The following is a 23,192-nucleotide window of genomic DNA, read 5'->3' as shown; positions in this document are numbered from 1 at the left end:
ACAAATACCTGAGGTAACTCATAAGGAGGAAAGTTGTATGTTAGCATACTGTTTCAGACATTTCAGTCCATGATCAGTTGGTCCCATGGTCTTTGGGCCTGTGGGCATTATTACATCATGGTGGGAGCACGGAGCAGAGGAAGTGGCTCACCTCATGGCAGTCAGGAAGCAGAGAGAGACATGCAGGGGCTGGGGTCCCAATATCCCTTTCAAGGGCAATGACTTAACTTCCTCTAACTAGGCTCTACCTCCTCAAGGTTCCATCACCTTCCAATAGTGAGCTGGGGATCAAGTTTTTAACAGATGGGCATTTGGGGGGACATTTCAGGTCCAAACTATAACAGTTGCCTTATAGAAAATAGTGTTATGAGAAGTCCTTTGAAGAGTTCCAAGCTGGTTTTGAAGTGCAATGAGCAATGCTGATGGCAAGCTGGTCTATGACTATTTAGTGTCCTCTCATTCCTGAACCCAGTAAGCAAAATATTTGTTCCTTCTTAATGTACAACCACTTAGACTTAAGCAGTCTAAAGCAGACCATCTTTTAATGGAATTTGGGTTTAAAATACTTTTTAAGACTCTGATGTATCTGGGTGACGATGGCTCACACTTATGATCCTACTTACTTAGGAGGCAGAGATCAGTAGGATTTCGGTTCAAAGCCAGTCCAGGCAAATGGTTTGATAGACCCTATTTTGAAAATACTCAACATGAAAAATGGCTTGTGGAGTGGCTGAAATGGTAGAGCACCTACCTAGCAAGTGTGAGGCCCTGAGTTCAAACCCCAGTACCAGCCCCCACCAAAAGATTCCATTGTCATACAATACCAAGATATATAAAGACAAAAGAATCTTCCCCCCAGGCTCTGAATGTATCCTCTCAATATATCTCTCCATCTATTCTGTGTGCACTTATAAACATATACATTCATATTTATATTAACATACACCCAAACATAGTGTTTTTATTTTATAAAATAGCATTCCTCATTACCATGCAATTTGCTTTATCACTTAAGTTTCTCTTGCATAATAAGATAGATTTATACAGAGGTTCATAACTCATTTTCATTTTATTTATTTTTTTTATTGTTGTGCTGTGTGGGGTATATTGTGGCATTTACAAAAGTTCTTACAATGTATCAAATATATCATACTTGAACTAACTCCCCCACCATTCTCCTTCTCATTTTCATTTTAAAGAATGCCTTAAACTGAGATCGTGATTCTATTTACATTAAAAATATTAAAGTAGGGAACTTGCCATCCTCCTGCTTCTACCTCCTGAGGGCTGCTGGGATGACAAGCATGTACCACCATGCCTCACTTAGAAGGAATTTTTATCATTCTGTATTTCCATACGGTATTTATGACATAAGTTTTTATTTGTTGGATTTTTATGTTCTTCAAGAAAGAAGGTTTTCACACAGATGTATTCTCTTTATAGTTTTGTTTTTAATTTAGTTTTTGCTATTGTGAAGGTTTTGTTTTCTATTTATATGACTGTGATTGATATGGTAGACTTTTATTATTGTATTATTGGGCCTTTACCTGCTCCCTGGTAAGATTACACATCCATGCTTGTTGAATATAATTTGTGTTATTAGTCAGCTTTTTGTCACTGTAATGAAATACTTGAGGTAATCTACTTATGAAGAAAAGAGGTTTTGCTCACAGTTTTGGAGGTTCAAGGGCAAGATGATGAGGTCCCTATTGGTGTGTCACATCGTGTGGCTAGCAATGGTGGGAATGGGTGCCTGATGAAAATATTACATCTCAAAAAGGCATCTGAGAGGTTGGGTTGAGTCAAATTCAGGCTTTTATAACAACCCTCTCTCAAGAGCTACCAAGGGGTCACACAAGAGCCACCTAAATCCCTGCCAAAGGCATGTTTCAATGATCTATGGACCTTTCACTAGATCCCACTTGTCAGAGGTTCTGCCACCTCCTAATACCACCACCCTGGGAGCCAAGTTTTCAACACATGGAAACTTGGAGGACAAACCATATCCAAACTGTAACATCTTGCAGTATCTTCAGAGATGAAGCATGCTTCTTCTCCCCATATGACCTGCACTGGCAGTGAATGTGAGTAGGTATGGAGTAAGCTAATCCAAGGAGAAGCTTTAAATCAGTTGTGTGATTACACTTAGACTTGAGCATCTGCTCTCTGGTATGAAAATGTCCAGATAGGGACTGATCTTTCAGCCTAGATCCCAGAATGAGAACACTTGTGAAGAAAATGTGCAGCTTAGAGTAGAGCAGCAAAATTGTCATGAACTATGGAGAGTCTCATTGCATATTTTACCTTCCTTTCAAGCTAATGTATTAACTTGATGGACTCATGAGTGTTGGAGACAAAAGATTTTAGCACAGCAAAAGCAGTAGCCAGAATGTCAGCTTCCTGAGTCTCTATTCTCACAGTGATGATGTGGATGGATCCTGATGAATGTCTGGTCAAATAGTGGGTTGAATTAAAGGAAAAGAGCATTAGCTTGCTGCTTTAAACCACTGTGATATTAAAGATTTTTTTTCACAACAATGTTGTTGCTAGTACAAAGAAAGCTATTGATATTTGTATATTTATCTTACATCTCACCACCCAACCTCATTTTCTTATTTAAAAAAGATAATGTGGTATCTTAGGTTTTCCATAATAACATTTTCTCCAACTAGTGTTCACTGCCTATTGTTTTCCAGTATTTATATTATTATTTGTTGTTTTGCCTTTTGTATGAGCCCACATTTCCAAAATAATTTTTAAATAATATTAAAAATTATTTTATTAATATTTTATTTTTGATTTATCATATATTAATAATACAAGAGATTTCGTTGCGATAATTCCATACGTGCATGCTCCAAAACATTCGTGAATAATAATGATGATAGTGCACATGTCATTTACTAAGTTATTATACTTTAGTTCCAAGCCAAGTTTTTGATACTATGCTAGTGATATATGCAAATCACATTTTCTCTTTGGAAATTGATTCTCCATTAAACTCTACTGATAGAGGTGCTGCCAGGAAACCACAGGCTGAATGATGATTTAAAGTAAATAGAAATATATATATATTCAAAAAGAAATAAAATATAAATATAAACATATATATATATATAATAGACACAATGATCTACTTCAGGGAATTAAAATAGCAACTTGAAGGAATTTGTTTTTCTTTTTAATTGGGTTTACAAAGACATAAAAAAATAGGTGGGTATGGTGGCATACACCTGTAATCAAAGCATGTAGGAGGCTGAGGCAGACGGATCATAAGTTTGAACCTAAGAACTTGTAAGAACTTGTCTCAAAGGGAAAAAAAGCATACAAATTTCTCATCTCATTACCTATGTGATAGGTAAAAATACTAGGAACTTGGTATTTTAAAATTCTACACAACTGACTTAAAACAGAGATTTGTTTAAAGTTTTTCACCATCTCTCTGGAATTCCAACCAAAGGGTTAAAATGTGAAATATACATTTATTATTAATATGGTATTAGCAACTAATATGGTATTATTAATATGGTATTGTATGGCTTAAGGACTATCCAGGTTTTTGTATAGTTTTTAATTTTCAAAAATTAGGGCTGAGGACATTGCTCAAGTTGTAGAGTGCCTGCCTAACCAGTGTGAGGTACTGATTTCAAACCCCAGTACTGCCCCACCAATAAAGGTTTTGTTAGTTTAATTGTTTAAAAAATGTTGATTTTATTTTCACACACACCAAAGGCATAAATTTAATGTTCATGGAAAATTACTCCTAGGACACTTTCCTGGTTTTAAGATGGAATTTGACACTTTATAATTCTGAAGTATTTTGGGTGGGAGAGTTGGGGTTTTTGTTTTGTTTTGGTCAAAATATCAGGTTTTATGAGGACCATTGAAATACAGAGTTGGTCTTGACTGGAAAAAGATGGGGGGGGAAGGGCAAAAACAGAATGGGGAAACTTCAGCAAATGCCTCAGTTCTACAGCAGTACTTCTGTTCTGAAAATAAGTCTTTGCAGGTGTGTTTCCTATCTTGATTTTTTGCTCAAGAATGTTTATCATGTTCTGAATTTACCAGCAATTGATGTGTGCTGAAGACTCATTTATTTCTTACACAACATTGCAAACTCACTGCTGTCCTCTTAAATTTAAAACATCTGCTACCTCTGGTAGGAACTAAATCTTCACAGACAGAATTCCAGTCTCTCTGTATGCCTGTATTACACCATTGGTAATAATAACCTCTGTCCATCAAGGTGACAAGGGGACAGTGTACTTCAGTGCACAAATTTTCTGTGGCCATATGTAAAAAGCCATAAAGTTTCATTTTAGTAATAAAAACATGAGCTGACAAAAACCACTGATTATTGGTACGATTTGAGTCACTGTAATTAGCTTTGCTTGAAGCACCTGACTTTACCGTGTCGTTTCCTTTTCATGGAGTTACACTTTTAAATATTATCTGTGAATTACAGCAGAGGGGTCCAAATGAAATGCCATAAATCAAAGCAGATTTAGAAAAAAATCCCTAATTTTCAATTGGATTATAATTTTATTTTCAGATAACATTTTTGCAATTAAGAATTTAGAGTGTTCTCAACATTTTTTGTAAGGAAGGCAATAATTTCACTTTTTTCAGTGAATGCTTCAATACAATATATAATCTCTAAATCATTGGATTTTCAAACATACAATGCCTTTTTTCACTTGACCTTGTTTGTGCATTGTTATGTTACCAAAAGGAAATGACTAAGTACTTCTTTCCCTTAGACTTTCTTGCAGAAAAACTGTTCAATTTCTATAAATATAGAATCTCTGTTTTGAAACATGCTAAAGATTGTTCATTTGTAAGTTTAAATCACTAAAATAGATAGTAAAGAACATAAAAGGTACTTCATATAAAACCCAAATCATTCTTCTCTGTAGTGAATTAATAGTCTCCTGTAAGATAACATCTCATCCTGGTAAGGGCTTTATCTTTGAAGAATAAAAGAACATAATTTTTCTAGGGAGACTGAGTATCATAATTCTTAAAATCAAATATATCAATAAGTATAACTTTTATTTTAAAATAGTCACTTAAGACTCTGGAAGCTAGAGTCTAACGTATTGATGATAAGTTGTAATATTCTATAATAACATAAATGTATAGAAGTGAAAAATAATTATTTAACTATTAAAAAGTTTCATTCTGATGAAGAAAATTAAAATGCCCAGTAATCCTTAATTAATACCTTTTAAATTCCTTCCTTAGTGGTGAGAATTAACTTTGCAGTTTAATTTGACATTGTACAGTGTGAAAAAGTAAGATAAAAAAAATAAGCCTCTTGGGAGTGGGAAGGACATTTCCAGCCTCTCACCAGCCAATCCTATTTAATCAGGTCCCTCTCTTAAAAAAATTTATTTTCTGAAGTTATTAGTGTTCCCATTTGCTCTTTTTTTTCATAAGCAAAGTAACTTTAAAGACCTAGGGTTTGGGTTTCATTTTATCTTGAAGTATATGTCTGATTTTGTGGCTGGTCAACATGGTAGTTGAAAATTCAAAAACTAGTTTTCAAAAAAAATGTAGACTCTGTTAAGATAACATTCTAGATATAAGATATCAGGAACCGAATGCAGTATGTTTCCAAGTGTTTAATACTTTTAACAATGCCAGATTATCTTGGTGTTCATTCATTCACCAAAAATGTATTAAGAATCTATAAGGCACTTCTCTTTAGTAGGAGGGTCAGATAGGTAAACATATGTTTTAATGATAGATGGTAAATTATTATCCAATGAGTTACATAGTCCTAAGGGGAAACATTGCCTAGGTCACTCAGAGGAAACAACATCTGATCCATGGTATTAAGAAAGAACAAAAGTAGGGTAGAGAGAAGGTCACATGCAAAGAAATGGGTATGGGGAACATGGGAATATAGATTGATAAGGTTGTCTGAAGGACAGTCAGCAGTGACAGGGGAAGCTGAGGAAAGAGACAGGGATGGAAGCCAGCGTTTCTGTGCCAAACTGAGGAGCTTATACTTTATTCTGTTGGCAAGAGATTTTAAGCAAAGAAATGACATAATCAGCTTTGAGATTATGGCACGTCAGATTTCCCTAAGAAACAATCTTTAAAACTCTGAGATTTGCATGAATAATTTGGGAAACAGCTCTTGTAAGGGGGTGAAGGGAAGCAGGGAGGGAAGAGGGAATATTTGCATCAGAGGCTGTACTTGATCCTACAGGGTGTGCTGGAGCCGGCTTTGCTGTGCAGAGCTGTCCTGTCTTGAGATCAGGTGACAAGGCTTTCTTATCAATACTGAAAAGTCACTGGATATGAGATATTTCCATGGGAGAGGGGTCATCTTGACCAAGGCAGATTCCCACAGTGAGAACAATGTCCACAAAGGTACACCACTGTAAACTACCACCACCAAGTCCAGTAGCCAAAAATGACAAGGGATCTGAGCAATGCATTACATAATTCACTACAGTGATTTATGCTTTTCTTTTTAAAATTTTGTTGGTTTATATTTTTAGCCTAAATCTGAGCATAGTGAGAGGGATGGTCTTGAGTAACAAAAGATTTGCTAGTTTGAAGATCAGATGGGAGTTTGTAAAAGTGAACAGTGCCGGGGTGACAATTCAGTGGGGGGAAGATATTCTGCAGCCATATAGAAAGATACTATTTTCACGAACATATCTGGAACAAAGTGGTTATTCATATGGAAAAGAAAGTCTTAACTCTTACTTCACACTGTTCAAAAATTTAACTCAAAATGAATTGTAGTTTTAAGTATTAAAAGGTAAAACTGAAACCAAGAATAAACCTTCCACTTGCTTTTAGTTGACTCTAAAAGAAAAAACTGATTTTGGAGATTAAAGCTGAACAATATATTATTGTCTCCCATTAGCTTTGTTATGGATAGCGCCTCTGATGGTTATGTTAACAGCTGCCTAGGTCACTTCTAGAGGACTTGAAAGCCACTTTCATCAAAACTACTGATTCTCTACTTTGGCCTGTGCAAAAGTCTAATGGATAACCTTCAAAGGTCAAATCAAAATTTTTACCTTCAGATCATGCTAGCATTGCCATTTTCTGAACATGAATCCCATGAAAACCCATGACGTTTAATTGTATGTGTAGACCACTGATTACTTTCCCTCCAATAATCTTTCACCATACCTTAAACCATCCTGCTTCTTTATCCTACTAACTCCCCCAAACTCTATTCTTGTGGAGGTGAATTTGAGACTTGGTTTTCCCACCTCCACTTTTGCCTACCTCACAAATAAACTCTTTCCCTTTTGAAAAACTCAGTGTTCTGTGTTTGGCATACTGTGTGGTGGCAAAAAAACTATAAAACTTCTAAAATAAATCAAAAAAGAAAAATCTCTGACCTTGGACTTATACAAGCTTTCTTAAGACTCTAGAATACCAAGCAACATAAGGGCTGAAAGACTAACAAGATGTAAGTGTTGGTGAGAAAGCTGAAGAACTAAAACTCTCATACATTATTGATGAGAGTGCAAAATTGTACACTTGACAAAAACACTTGGCAGTTTCTTATAAAGTTAAGGACATACTATGAAATCCAACCTCAGTCAAAGAGAAATGAAAACATAGAGTTGTCTCCAAAGCTCATAGCAGTTGAATTTATGATGGGCAATAACAGGACACAACTCAAATGTCTGTAACAGATGAATAGATAGTTATACATTCATAACATTGATGATACCCAGCAATAAAAAAGGTTTGAACTGCTGATACCATATTTCCAAAATGTTATACTAAAAATGCCACGCACAGAAGACTGTATGATTATGTGACTATTTCTATGAAAGCAAGAGAATTGGTGGGACCCGGGACTGGTGTGTGGGAAGGGATTCACCACAAAGGAGTACCAGGGAACTTTTTAGTTGATGGGTATTCCATAATCTACATTATAACTCTGTGATAGGTATATGGCTATATATTGGTTAGAACTCATTTATGCTTATTGTGAATTTTATCGTATATAAATTATGTTTTTTAAAGAGAGGCATAAAAATAAATGAGTAGTTCGTAAGTAGTCAAGCTCTCTTTTCTTCAGTTCTGGTTTCTTAGCAAACATTCTTTTGTATAAGTTTTGGTATTCCTTTATCAAATGAGAATGGACATTGTATCAGTCTGTGCTTTTGATAAATGGACCAGTTTTATTTAAGAAGTGAAATCTAAGTATTAGACAACTGTAGTTTAATTCTTTAGCTACTAGTGAATTGATTGCTAGGCCCATTTTAAGAAACTGGTCTACTTCACAAGGATAATATTTAGGATAAAAAAGGTATGTCTCTATTTGGATTGCTTGTGTGTGTACATGTGGAAATGTAGTAAATGCCCACTTAATTTAATATATATAGCAGGAATGAACATTTTAAAGTGAAAAAAACCCACATTTACTTCTATAAATAAGAAAATACTGGTAGTAAGGAAAATGTACAGCTAGAAAAAATGGCATTTGTTTCTCAACTGTAAGTCTAATGGCAACTCCTTACTCTTTCCCTCTTCCTCCCATTTCAACTTCTACAAAAGTTAGCAATGCAAATATTTCTCTGGGTAAAAATTTCACCATGTATGTCTAGGATCCTTCAGGTACCATCATAAATTGCTACTGACATTATTCTATCTGCTTTGTATTCAGTCTGAAAAATAGCTTTGTAGTTAAAATCAGATTAATAGCTACAGCATATCTTTTAATACATTTGGGCTGCAAAAAAACCAAAATGCCGTAACCAGATGGCATAAGCCATAGAAATTTCTCTCTCACAGTTCTGGAGGATGGGAAGACTGAAATAAGGAGATCAGCACATTTGACCTCTGATGAGGGCCTGTTTTCTGGTTCACACATGGCACTTTCTTGCTGCATCCTCACATGGTGGAAGGACAAGACAGCTTTCTGATGCCTATTTATTTGGGGGAGGGGGAATTGAACTTATTGAACTTGGGCCTCGCACTTGCCCAAGTTCGAGGAATGCCCCTAGTCCTTTTGGCTTTAGTTATTTTGTGGATAGGGTCAAGTGTTTCTGTCCTGGGCAACCTGACCATAATCCTATTTATGCTTCATCCCGCATAGTTTGGGATGACAGGTGCATGCCACCACACCCAGCTATTGGTTGAGATGCGATCTTGCTAACTTTTTACCCAGGCTGGCCTCCAACTGTGACCCTCCTGAGTAGCTGGGATTACAGTTGTGAGCCACTGCACCCAGCCCTCAGGCCTCTTTTATAAGAGCACCAATCCCATTCATGAAGGCTCTATCCTCTTGACCTAATCACCTCCTAAAGACCCTCATCCTCCTACTACCATCACATTGGGGGTTAAAATGCAACACAAATATTCAAACCATAGCAGCATGAGGATTTATATACGAAAATAAAGTGCAAGCTGCACATGGTGGCTCACTCCTGTAATCATAGCTACTTAAGATCAGGAGAATTGGTTCAAGGCCTGCCTGTGCAAAAAAGTCCCCAAGACCCCCAACTTAACCAATAAAATGCTGGGTACAGTGGGAGGCATACATAGGAGGATAATGGTCCATGCTACCCTGGGCATAAGCTCCCAAAGACTGACCACAGTGTATTAGTGTTTTTCTTCTCTAATCCCCATCCTGTCTCCACTGGGAAAATATCTTATATTTGAATAACTATACTCATTGTCAATATAATAGTGCTTTCCAAACTTTTTTGAGATCCTCAGTAAGAAATGATGCATTTAACATCACTTGAGAGATGGGGCATGAGAAGAGCAAAGGAGCAAAGGAATTGCAATCCTAAGCAATTGCAGGATGAATTTGAGGCTCCCCAAGAATTATAGGCTTTGATAATCTAAATGCATTAAATTGCCTTTGTATTCCACATACTACCATAACGTATTGATATTATGCATATTTTCAAAGTGTCTATTATATTCATTCATTGTTCTTAAATCTAGAATAATGTTCTCACCCCTGGCAAGACATTAGTTACCTACCTGACAACTTTAAAATGGAAAGCAGTTCTCAGATAATGCTGCTGGTGTGAGATTCATACTTTGAGAGCAACTGCAAAAGTGAGATACTGTTAAGAGAGTGGAAGGGGGTTTCTACAACTATAGGTTGTTGCAGTGATGTACTTGTGCACAGGACCCTAAATAGTATGTGTAGCCAGGGAAACAGGACCTCAGGAAGCCCAGTGTAGAATTCTCAACAGACACTCTGGAGGCCATGTTAGTCCCTGAGATATTTGGCTCCATATCTGTAAATGGACTACATAGGCCTGTGTGCAGGGACCAGACCAGGAGGGACAGCTTTCTAATACTGCAACAAAATACCTCAGATAATCAACTTATTAGGAGAAAAGGTTTATTTTGGCTTGTAGTTTCAGTCCAATGGGTTCCATTGACTTTGAGCATGTATTGAGGGTGAACATCAGAGTGGGATTTCAGGGGACATTCCAGATCCAAACTATAGCACACAGACCAGAGTCTCCTCCCCATTATTCCTGGAAGGAAATACAAATATATTGCGTTTTCTACCTCTCTAGTGTGTAGAAGCTGAGTCAGATTGGATTTAATTTTTAAAAAGTTAAAGATCTTTTTGGTGATTCAGGTATCAGGGAACAAAATTGCATTTGTGACAAAAGCTGATATATTTATTTTTACGGTGCTTACTATGATCCACCAAGTAGATCTGGTGACCCATTAATGGATTACCACCCTGCAAAACACTATTCAGAATCCAAAATGTAAAATATCAGATTGTATCACATGTAATAAAAGTAATTTTTCCAATACAGAATACACACGTATTATTGAAATAGTAGTTTCTTCAAATTTATGTTTTTGGTCCATGCTACCCTGAGCATAAACTTGAGACTCTATTTGGAAAAAAAAAAAGTAAAAAAGGGCTGGAGATGTGGCTTAAGTGGTAGAGTGCCTACCTGGCAAGCACAAATTTCTGAATGCAATCTGCAGTACTGTGGATCTGTATATATACATATATATATATATATTCATTCAAATATATATATATTATTCAATATAATTTACTTTAAGTAAACTTAAGTTTACCTGTTTTTTGTATTATTTGTGCTTGGATAAATGAAACTCAATACAGATCAGAGATTAAGGCTGTGGGTTCTAGAGTATGGATTCAAATCTTGATTCTGCTACTCAGCAGCAATATGACATGGTCATGTGAATTAGTCTCCCGTGCCTTGATTGCTTCATGGGTAAAATGGGGGATCACCCAGTTGCAAGGATTAAATAAAATAACAGATTGTTTGGCAGAAACACTTAATGCATATTATCTACTCTTTCTTTATTTTCCCCTAGTATTAAGTTCTCTCTCTGGATCAGCTTTGTCAGCTTACGAAGCAGGACCAAGGGAAGAGTTACGTGTACTGAAGTAGAGCTCTCTGCAAGGTAGAGTGCTTGGAGTAGCAAATATCGAAATGAGGAATCATAAGGGAAAACTGAAACTCCCAGCACCAGAAGGTGGAGAGCCTCACTTTTCCAGTGCTAAACCTGGAAGAGTCAGGTTTTTATTTCCTTAAAGCAGCTCTTCTTATAGCTCTTCTCTCTAACATCAATATTTTGGACTCCAGCTTCTAATTACTCATCTAGATTAAATGTTACAGAAACTTGACTGAATCTTATTGTGCATATGTGTGATCTTTGACATATTTGAGAGTCAAAAGTATCCTATATTACAAACACTTAACACATTTAGTGTATACTTCTTAGCCATCTCCTGCAAATTCTACCTGACATTCCCTGACATCCCTTCTTCGCTGAGCACCCTTTTTGTTTGTCAACCTTTTGTTCAATAAATTTACTCCTTTCCTGCATTGAGTAATATTGGTTTTTAAAAAGTTCTTTAAAAAAAGTACTTCACAAGTCAAGAAAAAAAAAAAACAACAATAAAATGAGAAGAAAAGAATATATTCTGCATTACTATCTTTCAGGGGCCAAAGTATCCCATATCAAAAACATTTCATACTTCTTAGATATGTGCACTTCAAAAAAATGACAGCTGACATTTACCTGTGGGAAAATCTCAGGGGTATCTAGCAGCTCACTTAGGAAAAAATTTCCTATTTTGGGGAATAACATGAATCAAGTAATTTATAGGCAAGTAAATAATGAAAATGAGAACTTAAAGGTATTATTCCAAATTATTTTGTAAGGAGAAATATAAATATCACTAGGTTAAAAATGTGCAGAACTTTTAAAAGTGCTAATTTTTTTATAGCTTGCTGCACAGAAAATCTTGCTAAAATTACCATGTGCAGACTTTACAACTTCGTTACATCACTTGATAGTGATTAAAACGTTATATTATTAAAATGTACAAACATCTAAATCAAAACATTATTAAAATGTAGGAACACTATCTAAATCATAATCTTTTCAAAACTTTTAAGTAGATTTTTCCGGAGTAATACTGTCTATTCTTAACAGCTCAGACTTGCAGTTCAAGATTAACATTTCCTTATCATCACTCCCAATCGGAGTGGAAACAAACCATTATTTTAGGTTTTACATACACTGGGGCTGCCTTACAAAATCCTTGAGCTGGCCATCTGTGGAGTTGTTTTTAAGTGACCCTTGCTATTTTCAATACTTCCTCTATTTTTTTCCAAGGCTTGTTTTTCTCATTCTTTTAGATTTTTTTTCTCCTCAGATTTATTTGAGCCACTTTTTCCCCGATTGTAAGCATCCCACAGAGCAGCAATCATGTTAATATTCTGGTCATCGGTTCTTCACCCTTTATTTTTCCTTCTTCGGGGCCTTCTATTGACCGGAACTCGTTCTTTGTAAGAGCATGAAAGCGCAGACCCGGCTTGGACACTAGAAGGTCTGGTCACGTGCGTGGCGGGGGGCCTGAAAGTTTACACTGGCCAAGTGTCCGTGTGTGTTTACACTTCGTGTTAAACTTAACATAGGTGAGCGACGACCTGTAAGGCGCTTCCCGGAGCCCCAACGGGAAATCCAGTAAGAATAAGAAAAGCTACTACCGCCCGGGAACTAAAGGACGGTGCGCGGGCGGGGCGGGGGGGAGGGGGCAGAGGGGGGCAGGTGGGCGCCCGCGGGGAGCCGCCAGCCGGAGCCGGAAGGGCGGATCCGAGGGGGCGTGACCGAGCCGGGGAGGGCGTGGCTTTCGCGGGGCGGGGCCTGGCAGTGTGGGCTAGGGTGGGGCGAGGCCCCATAGGACCGCTGAGTGTTCATGCCTGAGAACCTGCAGGGATCGGGAAGCACGTGTGTAACTTTTAATGAACACGTGAGGGAAGGAAGGCAGTGTGTGTGGAAAAACCACCTCAGAACCCTGCAGTCCCACCTCAGACCCTCCCCCCCTCCCCCAACCCCAGGTGACAGCTTGTTTCCTGTGTTCCTGGGAGTGGGTTTCTCTTATCCACTTCTATTGATCCCCTCCTCCCCGCCACAGGTTTTGAGCTTAGTTTAGGCGTTCCGGCCTGTAAAGCCCACCTACAGGCGCCCACCGCGGCCGTCTGCGCCTGCGCACTGAGTCCGCAAGGGGGCGGGACGCCAGGGCAGAGCGTTTCTCCCGCGGCGCGCTGGGGGCGGAGCCGTGGGGCTGAGCGCCGCGCCCTCAGCCTGACCTCCCCACACGCCGGGTCCCGTGACGTCACCCCGCCGTGACGCGCACGCAGTAGGAAAACTGTAAGTTTGCGAGGATCCTTGCAGCTCTCTGGGCTTGCGGGGCTCCCCGGCTGTTGGCAGTCCCTGCTGTGGTGGTGGCTGTGGGGGCGTTTGAGCCTTGGGAGATCCGGGAGGCCGCCGAACGTGGCGCAGGGACAAGTGCCCGCCCCGAGTGGGAGCGCGCCCTCCTGGGCGGGCGGGACCTGAGGTGCGGGGAGGAGAGGCCGCGCCCTGCGGGGCAGGGCCCGCACCTTCCTCCTGAGGCGGAGGAGTGTAGGGGCCCCGAGCCGGCCGGTGGAAAGGGACCTGCCAACTGTCGAGTCCCTTTTTAAAATTCCCTGATAAAGGGATTAGATTCCTATTCCTCATCTTCTCATCTCGGCAGGGATGGAGAGTCCCTTCAGAGACTTGGAATCCTAGGTCCCGGCTTCCTTTGGGATCCCTCCACTGTCCAGATCGCTGAGGACAAGTTATAAGATAATCATCTGTTTCCTTTTTGTGTCCAACGGAGAGAAAGTAATCCCTGACTTCCCTAATTGTCGTTCCCACAGGACGAGGAGTTATGATAACACGTGAGATCACACAACCATATAAAATGCTACAGAAAGCTTATAAAAGACACTTGGTTATTCTGAGGAATGAGGCGGCCCATGGCCATTTGTAGGTAAGGATTTTTCTCATAGTTTGCTTTCCCCTGTACCCCCACCCCCAACCCATCTGATTATGACACTTCACTCTGGTGAGTGATCTCAGTTGTCCCTGAACTTGATGATCAAGAAATAATTGGTGTCATTACACAGCGATGTTGGCAATACATGCTCCCTTTGTCTGGGTTTTGTAGAGAAAGCTTTTAGCATGGTGGAACTACCACGTTATACTCAACACAGACCCACAGTTTTAGAGTCATTGTTGTGTGGACTTGGAATATTCAGTCATCTTATCTGACTGCTTTGAATAGCTTGGCTAACTCTTGCCAAGGGTGAGGACAGTATTGAGGAATTCGTACTTCAGTAGAATACTTCTCAAACTCTGGGACAAGGACTTGTGAGGGACATTGAAGGATACTGTGCTGGCCGCAGGGTGTGTTTATACAGGAGATTAAGAGATCACATTTATGTAAATTCAGTTCAAGGGTGTGGCAATATTTTTTTCATCCAAGTAGGAGGAGCCTTTGAATCAGAAAGCAGAGCTTCTAGTTTTTGTTGTACCAGTTACTAGTTTTGTGTGAAAAGGGAAGTCACCCAAACTTGGAACTTTCTTATCTCTAAAGTGGTACAGCTGCTGTTGCTTTTTCAAGGGTCAAATGAGATCATGAGTATTTTGAAAGGCTTTCTAAGTATGTTATTGTTACTAAGAGATTTGCATCAGTCCCTACCCTGGATGAGATGTGTGCATTCAGAACACAGATTCTGAGTCACAACTAGAAATAGAACTGTGAAGAAGACAGGCTCCAATTGACTGGAGCTCATGTTACAACGAGGAAATAAGACAACAAAGAATAAGGACATAAAGCAACTTAAGATAGGATAAGTACAGTGGAGTAAAGGAAAGTAAGAGGACATGGGGAGACAGGGAATGTTTTAAGATAAGGTCTGTCAGGGGATGCTATTCAAAGGATGGGAATGGCTGAGTTGTTTGAAGTGAAGGGAAGAATGAGTAAGAACATCCCAGGGAGGGATAATAATAGCAGTGAACACTTTTGTAGTGCTTGCTGTAAGGAACTGCTGAATAAGACCACACCACGTGTGGAAAAGAAAGATTTATACAGCCTGCCGGGCTGACCCTCAGGTTCAGAGTGCAGCGGCTTGGCTGAAATGGCTAGTGGGCTTTATAGGAGGGGCCAAGCCATGGGGGAGGGAGAGAGTCTCTGGTCTCCAATTATCTGTGATCACCAGATGAAACAGGTCAACATGCCTGGCTAGTTGAGTATCTGGAAGTTCCTGAGTTTTGTAAGCAGGGAAACAATTAGGGGAGTTTGGCAAGTGGTCATAAATCAGGGGGTCTGGTTTCGGTGCTAGCCTGGGAACCTTCCACCCGCCCCAAGAATGCCAGGGACCTAACATTCCAGCCTTTTGTTGGTATTATGGGTGCCGATCAATCTAGCTGCTTCGTGCTGAGTGGGGGGCATCGTTAAGCAGGGGGTTCTGCTGGAATTTGGAAATTTGTGAGGTCCCTAGGAGCGGAGGCTGACGATCTTTCCCAGGCTTCATCTTCAGACAAGACCAGTTGTTGGGAGAAGGTTGTAGTAGCATCTGGTGGGGAGTCTGTCTGCTGAGTTCCCTGAATGATCCTGGAGGCATCTAGGGTTAAAGAACATTTTCCTGGTTTAAGGGTTTGTATTTCCATAGCATCATTACATGTGCAGCTGTTTTTCTTTCTATAGTAGCCTCTATAATGGACCTAATAGATTGTATATCCAAGGGAAGGAGGCAGGAAAGTATTATGCATGCTCCCAGAATTAGGCCCACTGTCCCTACCAGTGTTTTCTTTTTTAACTCACCTATGGCAGAAAATTGAGAGCCAGATGAGGACTGAGAACTTATGTAAGAGAGGAAGAGGGAAAGAGTTTTCAGGAGAGGCATAGCCGCGTGGAGCCAAGTGGTATGCAAGAGTACTCATCCTTTGCTGTAGTGGAAGAGTCTGAGGTTGGTGGGCAATGTTTTATCCTTGAAAGGTGCTGCCACTGGGGGATCACATTGAACTTAAGAGCAGTGGGCGTTGTGAGGATGACCAGATGAGGTCCGGTCCACTGAGGTCCCAATGGAGAGGGTTGAAGATCCTTTAGGAGAATAAGATCCCCCCCCCCTCCCCGTTTAATTGAAATTGTTATAGGGTGGGGCAGGATCTGGTCTGCATGCTCTCTGAGAAGTTTTCTGAGAAGGTTAAGGTAAGGCAGATAGTCAGCCAAAGGTACAGTGTCTGTTGGAGGCAAGTTTTCTAGAAGAAATGGGTGCCCATACATTATTTAAGACCCAAATAGGAATATTAGAAGGAGCAGAAAAAGGTGTCTGTTAAAGGCTGCATATCTAGGGATCCAGATTCTGCAAAATCAGGTAACTCCCAAGAAAGTTTTAAGCTGCTTTATGGTATGGGGGAGTGGGAAATGGAGGTTTGGGTCAGTTCCCTTATTACTCAGGGAGTGAGTCTGTCTCTTTAAGACCACACCTAAGTAGGTGACCTGTGGGAGACATAATTGAGCCTTCTCCTTAGAGACTTTGTATTCCCGGAAGCCAGAAAGTTTTTAAAAGGACTCAGTTGCCCTGCAGGTGAGGGGCTCTGTGGCTCTGCACTGAAGTATGTCATCAACATATTGAAGAAGGGTGGGCCTCTGGGTAGTGCCAATCTATTAAGTCTCTGGTTAGGGTCTGTTCAAAAAAGATGAGGGCTGTCTTTAAACTCTTGTGGCAGCACTGTCCAGGTTAGTTGCTGTGAATGGTTTGTGGAATCTTTAAAGGCAAACGGAGCTGACTGTTAGGATGCAGGTAAAATGTAACACTTTTGGATAAAAGTGTTATAAATCTACATTTTTAACTTTGTGAATGTTTGTACCATATTTAGGTGAAGTATAGAAACCACACTGTTACAAGATGGTTAATTAAGACACATGGGCAAATATGTAAATGAACTCTGATTTAGTAGTATTTAAAGCTTGACAAGATCAGCAGAAAACACAAATAATTTCTTTGATAAAATGTAACAATTTTTTTATAGATGTTACTCAGAGCAGAACAATATTAAGATAACCTTGTTATTTTATAGACATAGAGAATTTGATTTTAGTTTGACATGACCCTAAAAATCTTTTAGGCAACTCTTAGATTATAGTCAATTTTAACTTTATCACACACCGAAGCTTTTTATTATACACTTTTAAAACTTACTCAGACTTTCATACAACATACTAAACCCTTTGATAGTTTGTCCTTATCCCTCCTATTTGAAACAATCTTTAGGACAAACCTTCTTTACAAAATCCTTTTTCATCCAAAAAAACATTCCCTTTTCCTTTAATTTTTCAAAAAATACATTCAATACCTATCTATATCCTTTCCAGTTGTTTACTTTGTAATTGTATTTTAAAATCAATGTTTATAAGAATTTTAAATTTAAATAAAACTGTCTTTCCTTTTTGGTTGTTGGAGTAGACCATCCACCCTCACCATGGAGATCTGTGAAGGATAAAGCTTACCCCAGAAGTCAGGTAGCACCAAGTAGGTGATTGAGGCCTACCTACTACTTGGACGATTACCCTGGGCTCCTCCAAACTGATCTTGAAGGGGGTTGAGGTCCCAGGGCCGTGTCAGTCTTCTGCCACCAGGCCCAAGAGGTCCGTGAGTCCTTCATTCTGTTCAGAGTGGGAGTGGGAGACTGACCTATCTTGCAGAGACAAAGAGGGGCAGTTGTCCTTCCAGTGTCCATTCTGGCCACATTGTGGACAGGGTCCTGGTGGTGGGTGAGGTGAAGGACAGTTTTTTTTTTTTTTTTTTCCCAATGTCTTATCTGGTTGGACTTGAAGCAGGCCCCTGGGGGCATGCATTGTGTCTGGCCCCTCTGGAAGTTGGAGGAGGTAGCCTCAGGGCAGCCGACAAGAGCTGGACCTTTTACTGGTCTCAAGCCTTACCTCGGTTATGAAATACCTTAAATGCCATTTTCACAAGATCTCCCTGGGCGGTTTGAGGGCCATCCTCTGCCTGTTTAAGTTTTTGTTGTTTTTTTTAATATTAGGGAAGGATTGGGAAATAAAACGAGAGTTGAGAATAATTATTCCATCCTTGGAAGATGGGTCTCATGCCAAGTCATATCATATGCTTGGATTAGGTATTTAAATATAGGAGGCTGAGTCATTTGAGAAGGAGTTAAGTCTCTTTCAATTTGAGAGAGGTCAGTCATGGAAAAGGGCACATGGGCTCTGATAATGCCGTCAGCTCCTACCACCTCCCGGAGTGTTTACAGATGGGCTGGGCGTGATTGGGAGGAGGTATGGGAGCGGGTATGGGATGCAGGTGGGTAGGAGAAGGATGAGGTTGTAGCAGGGCAGAGGGCAATGCTGGCAGTGTTGGTCCCTGAGGAGCTGAAGGCTCAGGGTCAATAATGACTACTATAGAAAGGGAATAGGGTGGCAGATGTTTGGGAGAGCCATCAGGGGTGGAAGAAAGGGGGTCTGAGTCATAGGAGGATAAGGTGGGAGAAGAGATTGATGTAGAGGACTGGTGGGAGGAGTTGGGAGGTGGGCAGACAGAGCCCGTGAGGTCACAAGTAAGAGAAGAGTCTTCTGTAGGGGGTTTGTCACTGACAAGGAAGATTTGAACGTTGTTACAACATTGGAGCAGGGAGGGTTGAGAGCAGAGGGAAAGGAAAGTTTGGATGAATGGAATTTCGGATCACTTACCATTGTGATGGCAGAAATTGTCAAGTAAAGTGTGTGAAAATCAAAAGTACTGTGTTCAGGCCATTGTGGATGATTGTCTAGCTTGTACTGAGACCAAATGGTGTTGCATTAATAGATCAGTCGCTTAGGTTTTATATCATCTTGGAGACCAAAGGGGAGGGTGTGGAGAAGGCATCCCAGTGGACGCATCTAATGTAGAGTGTGTGGTACCCATAATGCAGAGAGAGAGAGAGAGAGAGAGAGAGGGAGGGAGGGAGGGGCGGGCAGGTGCCTTGGTGAGTTTACGCTTCACGTCAATATAGATCTAGGTTAAGATTAGCCTTGCTTACGTGACTCAGGCAAGGAGAGCAGAATCGTTTGGTTGCTGTTCGGTCAAAGTAATCTGGAGGGGCTGTTGAGCTCTCATCCTGGGCAGAGGAAAGGAAATCAGAGAGGGAGAGCGAGAGAGAGAGAGAGAGAGAGAGAGAGAGAGAGAGAGAGAGAGAGAGAGAGAGTGAGAGAGAGTGAAAGAGTGGGAGTGTCACCCAAATGGGTTCCCAAGGGCGGGCGTCCCTGGCCTGGGTTGCTGTCCAACAGAGAATACCCTAACTGGTTAGCCAGGCATCCCTGTGGTAAGCAGTGGGCTCCCCAGAGGGCAGGAGAAGCATACCTGGCATAGCGCTAAGACTTCCGGACCAGGCAAAGCATTTAGCCCTGGCAGGAGGGTGACACTTACTGAGTCTGAGGAGTAGGTCAGGTGGAGAGCAGTGGAAGGGAGAGACTAATGATGGATGGGAAAGCTGGCAAGGTAGTAAGGTCCGAAATCCACAGTCCGGAGGCACATGGGGTCAGTCTGGGTCCTGGAGAGGGCAGGACACGAAGGCCAAGGGAGCAGCCCCGTGCCGGAGCGTCCTGTTAGCTTCTCCCGGGTTTTGGCACCAGATGTAAGAAACTTCTGAATAAAGACCATGCCACGTGTGGCAATGAAAGATTATAGACTGCTGGGCTGACCCTCAGGTTCAGGGTGCAGAAGCTTGGCTGAAATGGCTAGTGGGCTTTATAGGAGGGGCCAAGCCATGGGGGAGGGAGAGAGTCTCTGGTCTCCGATTATCTGTGATCACCAGATGTAACAGGTCAACATGCCTGACTTGTTGAGTAACTGGAAGTTCCTGAATTTTGTAAGCAGAGAAACAAGCAGGGAAACAATGAGGGGAGTTTGGCATGCGGTCATAAATCAGGGGGTCTGGTTTCAGTTCTAGCCTTAGGAACTTCTGCCCGCCCCAAGAATTCCAGGGACGTAACACTTACTGCATGTAAGGGACTGTTCTGAACAGTAACTTACAACAACCTTACGAGATAAGTAAGACTTGTATCTCTATTTTTGTAGATATACAGAAAGGTTAGGGACTTTTTAAAGCTCAAATGTGGTAGAGCAATATTTGAATTTGGGCAATCTGTCTTCAGAGTCCACACTCCAAATGACCATATTCTTTTGTCTCAGAACACAGGACTCTGATGTGGAAATAAACATAAAGTGGTCAAGAAACGGGAAATAAGAGTGTTAATAGCATAGTAGAGAAAGCGGGAAATGGAGGGTCTGCTAGGCTCTGAGGTGGGGAAGGGGCCCTATGGTCTGTGTCCAAGTAAAGATGTTATTCTAAGCATAACAGAAAACTACCAGAAGGTTTGCATCAAGGGAATGGCATGTGATTTAAGTTTTATTGTGTGGAGAATGAACTAAAGTCATAGGCACTGTAAAAATGGGGAGATAGGAGTCTATTGCTATATCCTGGGGCACCAGATGGTGACACTTTAGGCAAGGGGAGGTAGTTATGGAGATGACAGTAAGTGGAAGAATTGTGGCCTATTGACAGGACCTACTGACATGAAGTGTGAGGAAAGGGGAGAAGTACTAGTTTAGGTTGAGGCTGGAACATATAGGAGAATAGTAGTGCTGTTCAGTGATACGAGAGGCCATGGAGGACATAGTTTGGGAGAATAATAGTAAGCACAATATAATTGTAAACTGTGTTCCAGGCAGGGTTTGGAGTACTCATATATTCATTTAATCTTCAAAACAATGTATGCTAGGAGCTATTTTTATTGTTCCCACTTTATAGATGAGAAAATGGAGGCACAAAAGCTGCCTTAAGTCACCCAGTAGGGTTCAAGGACTCTGACTTTCACTTCTCTATCTCTAGTCCCTGTTTGTTAGTCACATACACAGTTGGGCTTTGGAGTTTTTGCAATTAATCACTGTAACTACCTCCATGTGGACATGTTGAGTGTATGTCAATATGAATATGGAGCTCAGGAATGGTCAAAGTTGGAGATACACATATTTTTGAAGTACAAGGTAACTTTGGTTCTTCATCTAAGCCTTGGTTTGCAGTGGGAGAAAGAATACAGTCAGTGGTATGTGACTGGGTTATATAGCAAACATCTATTCTTCTCCCTTCCAACCCCCGCCCACAAGCCCCAAGGTTCCATGAGGATTAAGTCTCTGTCTCTTTCACTTCTTTATCTCCAGTCTCTATCCATAGCCTGCCATGCAGCAGTTGTTAAACATGACTTTATATGAAGGGTATTTGGTTAGGTTTTGTAAGTTCAGAGATGAATAAATAGCTCTTTTTCTGGAGGAGTAGAGTATGAGGAAAAACCTGTGGGAATAAAATTAAAGTATACTAAATGCTGAATACCTGCTGAATAGCTTATTCTGGTTTTCCACACCTCCCCTTTCTCCTGCCCCATGACTTGAGAGATGGGGTATGAAAAGGGCAAAGGACCAAAGGAATTGCAATCCTAAGCAATTGCAGGATAAATTTGAGGCTCCTCAAGAGTTCTTTTCAATTAAAGAATTACTCAAAGTCTTATATATCTTACTGCATTTGCATTAGTTTTATTTGGCACTAATAAATTTTTACCAAATGAAATAAATTCTGTTATTTGGCTATCATTGTGGAGTGATGAATTTTCCCAGTTCTGTTAGCTCAGTGTTGACAGGGCTCACTAGTGAAATGAGAGAGTTGGCTTAAAATGTTGCAGCTTGCATAATAGAGGATGATGGAGGGGCTGCATTTGAAGTATTTAGGCAGGTTTCCATGGGCCTAAGTGTATCATGCCAAAGTTCCACATATTACCAAGTTTGAATTTCTGTGCTGATCAGCTCTTTAACGTCAAGATTTTTTGTTGTTGTTGTAAAGGGTCTGGTAATATATGTCATAGGTGGAGTTATAGATTGCATCTCTTATGTTTGGAACATTGTAGTACATAGAGACTAAAAGAAGAAAGGCAAAAAAGATGTGCCTTGTTTCTGTAGATCAGTTTCAGGGCATAGTATCACCTTAACACAGTTGTCATAATATTTGTTAGTTCCTAACATGGCTATTTCATATTTGAACCATTGAATGTTTTATTAGATCACAGCATTATAGATTACATAGTTAATTTTAGACTTTTTTCTTATAATATACAAACTATATTTTGTTTAGCTTTTTAAGCTTTCATTGGGAGAGTTGACCTGAATAACTAAGTCCATCATTTCTCTAATCAGGAACCCTCCACAAATAGTACAAATGTAAAAGGCTGCCATCTCATTTTGTAGTTGACAGAATTTTAAGTCTGCTGTGGAAGCCTCACTAAATTTAATGGACTTGAAATGATTAGTATTTCTTTATACCATGTTTGCAGTTAGCTTGCCTAAGAACATCAGATAGGGGACAAAGAATTGACTGTTAAATGGCCTGTTGTTTGCTCAGGCTTTGTGGATTTCTGAATTCTGGCTCAGTGAGGAGAAGTTGATGATTATTTGTGTCAGGTAGCTACCATCAGAGCAGGGGTGATAGTTCTATTTGAGGACAACACAGACCACTCTATCATGGAACATAGGAAATACAGCATCCTAGAGAATGAATAAAACTAAAATTTCTTTGACGTATATTTGCACAAGCAAATTTCAAAACTATTTTAAGAATACTAATGTAAATGTATGGAAATTATTTCAAATACATATAGCCTAGTGATGGAAGATACTGGGCATTTAAATATAATTCTTAGAATTCTACTTCTTTAGTTACTTTTATTGTTGCACATTAGCTTTAGCTTATATTTGTAGTAATAGCCAAATACTAGTTTGTGAATTTTTACTTAACATTGTAAATGTTTTAATATATTT

The 23,192-nt window shown here is 40.1% G+C and overlaps 1 protein-coding gene across 9 annotated transcripts in view; it reads left to right on the top strand.

Annotated features, from left to right (window-relative positions):
- Window positions 1-12,870: 12,870 nt before the first annotated feature.
- The window catches only part of Znf438 (zinc finger protein 438), a 190,892-nt gene continuing 180,570 nt past the window's right edge, over window positions 12,871-23,192 (top strand). For 3 of the 9 annotated variants that reach the window (XM_074056198.1, XM_074056201.1, XM_074056197.1), the window contains exons 1-2: window positions 13,646-13,671; window positions 14,202-14,314. In XM_074056198.1, the coding sequence (XP_073912299.1) occupies window positions 14,289-14,314 (26 nt within the window). In that variant the 5' untranslated portion in view covers window positions 13,646-13,671; window positions 14,202-14,288. Of the gene's footprint in view, window positions 12,985-13,644; window positions 13,672-14,196; window positions 14,315-23,192 lie in introns of those variants that run through there. The other 6 variants (XM_074056194.1, XM_074056196.1, XM_074056195.1 and 3 more) reach the window with 3 other exon arrangements.

This window comes from Castor canadensis, chromosome 15 (genome assembly GCF_047511655.1).
Source record: "Castor canadensis chromosome 15, mCasCan1.hap1v2, whole genome shotgun sequence".
Classification (NCBI taxonomy): domain Eukaryota; kingdom Metazoa; phylum Chordata; class Mammalia; order Rodentia; family Castoridae; genus Castor; species Castor canadensis.
Note: the sequence above shows the minus strand (reverse complement) of the source record. Positions and strands in the feature narration are given on the sequence as shown.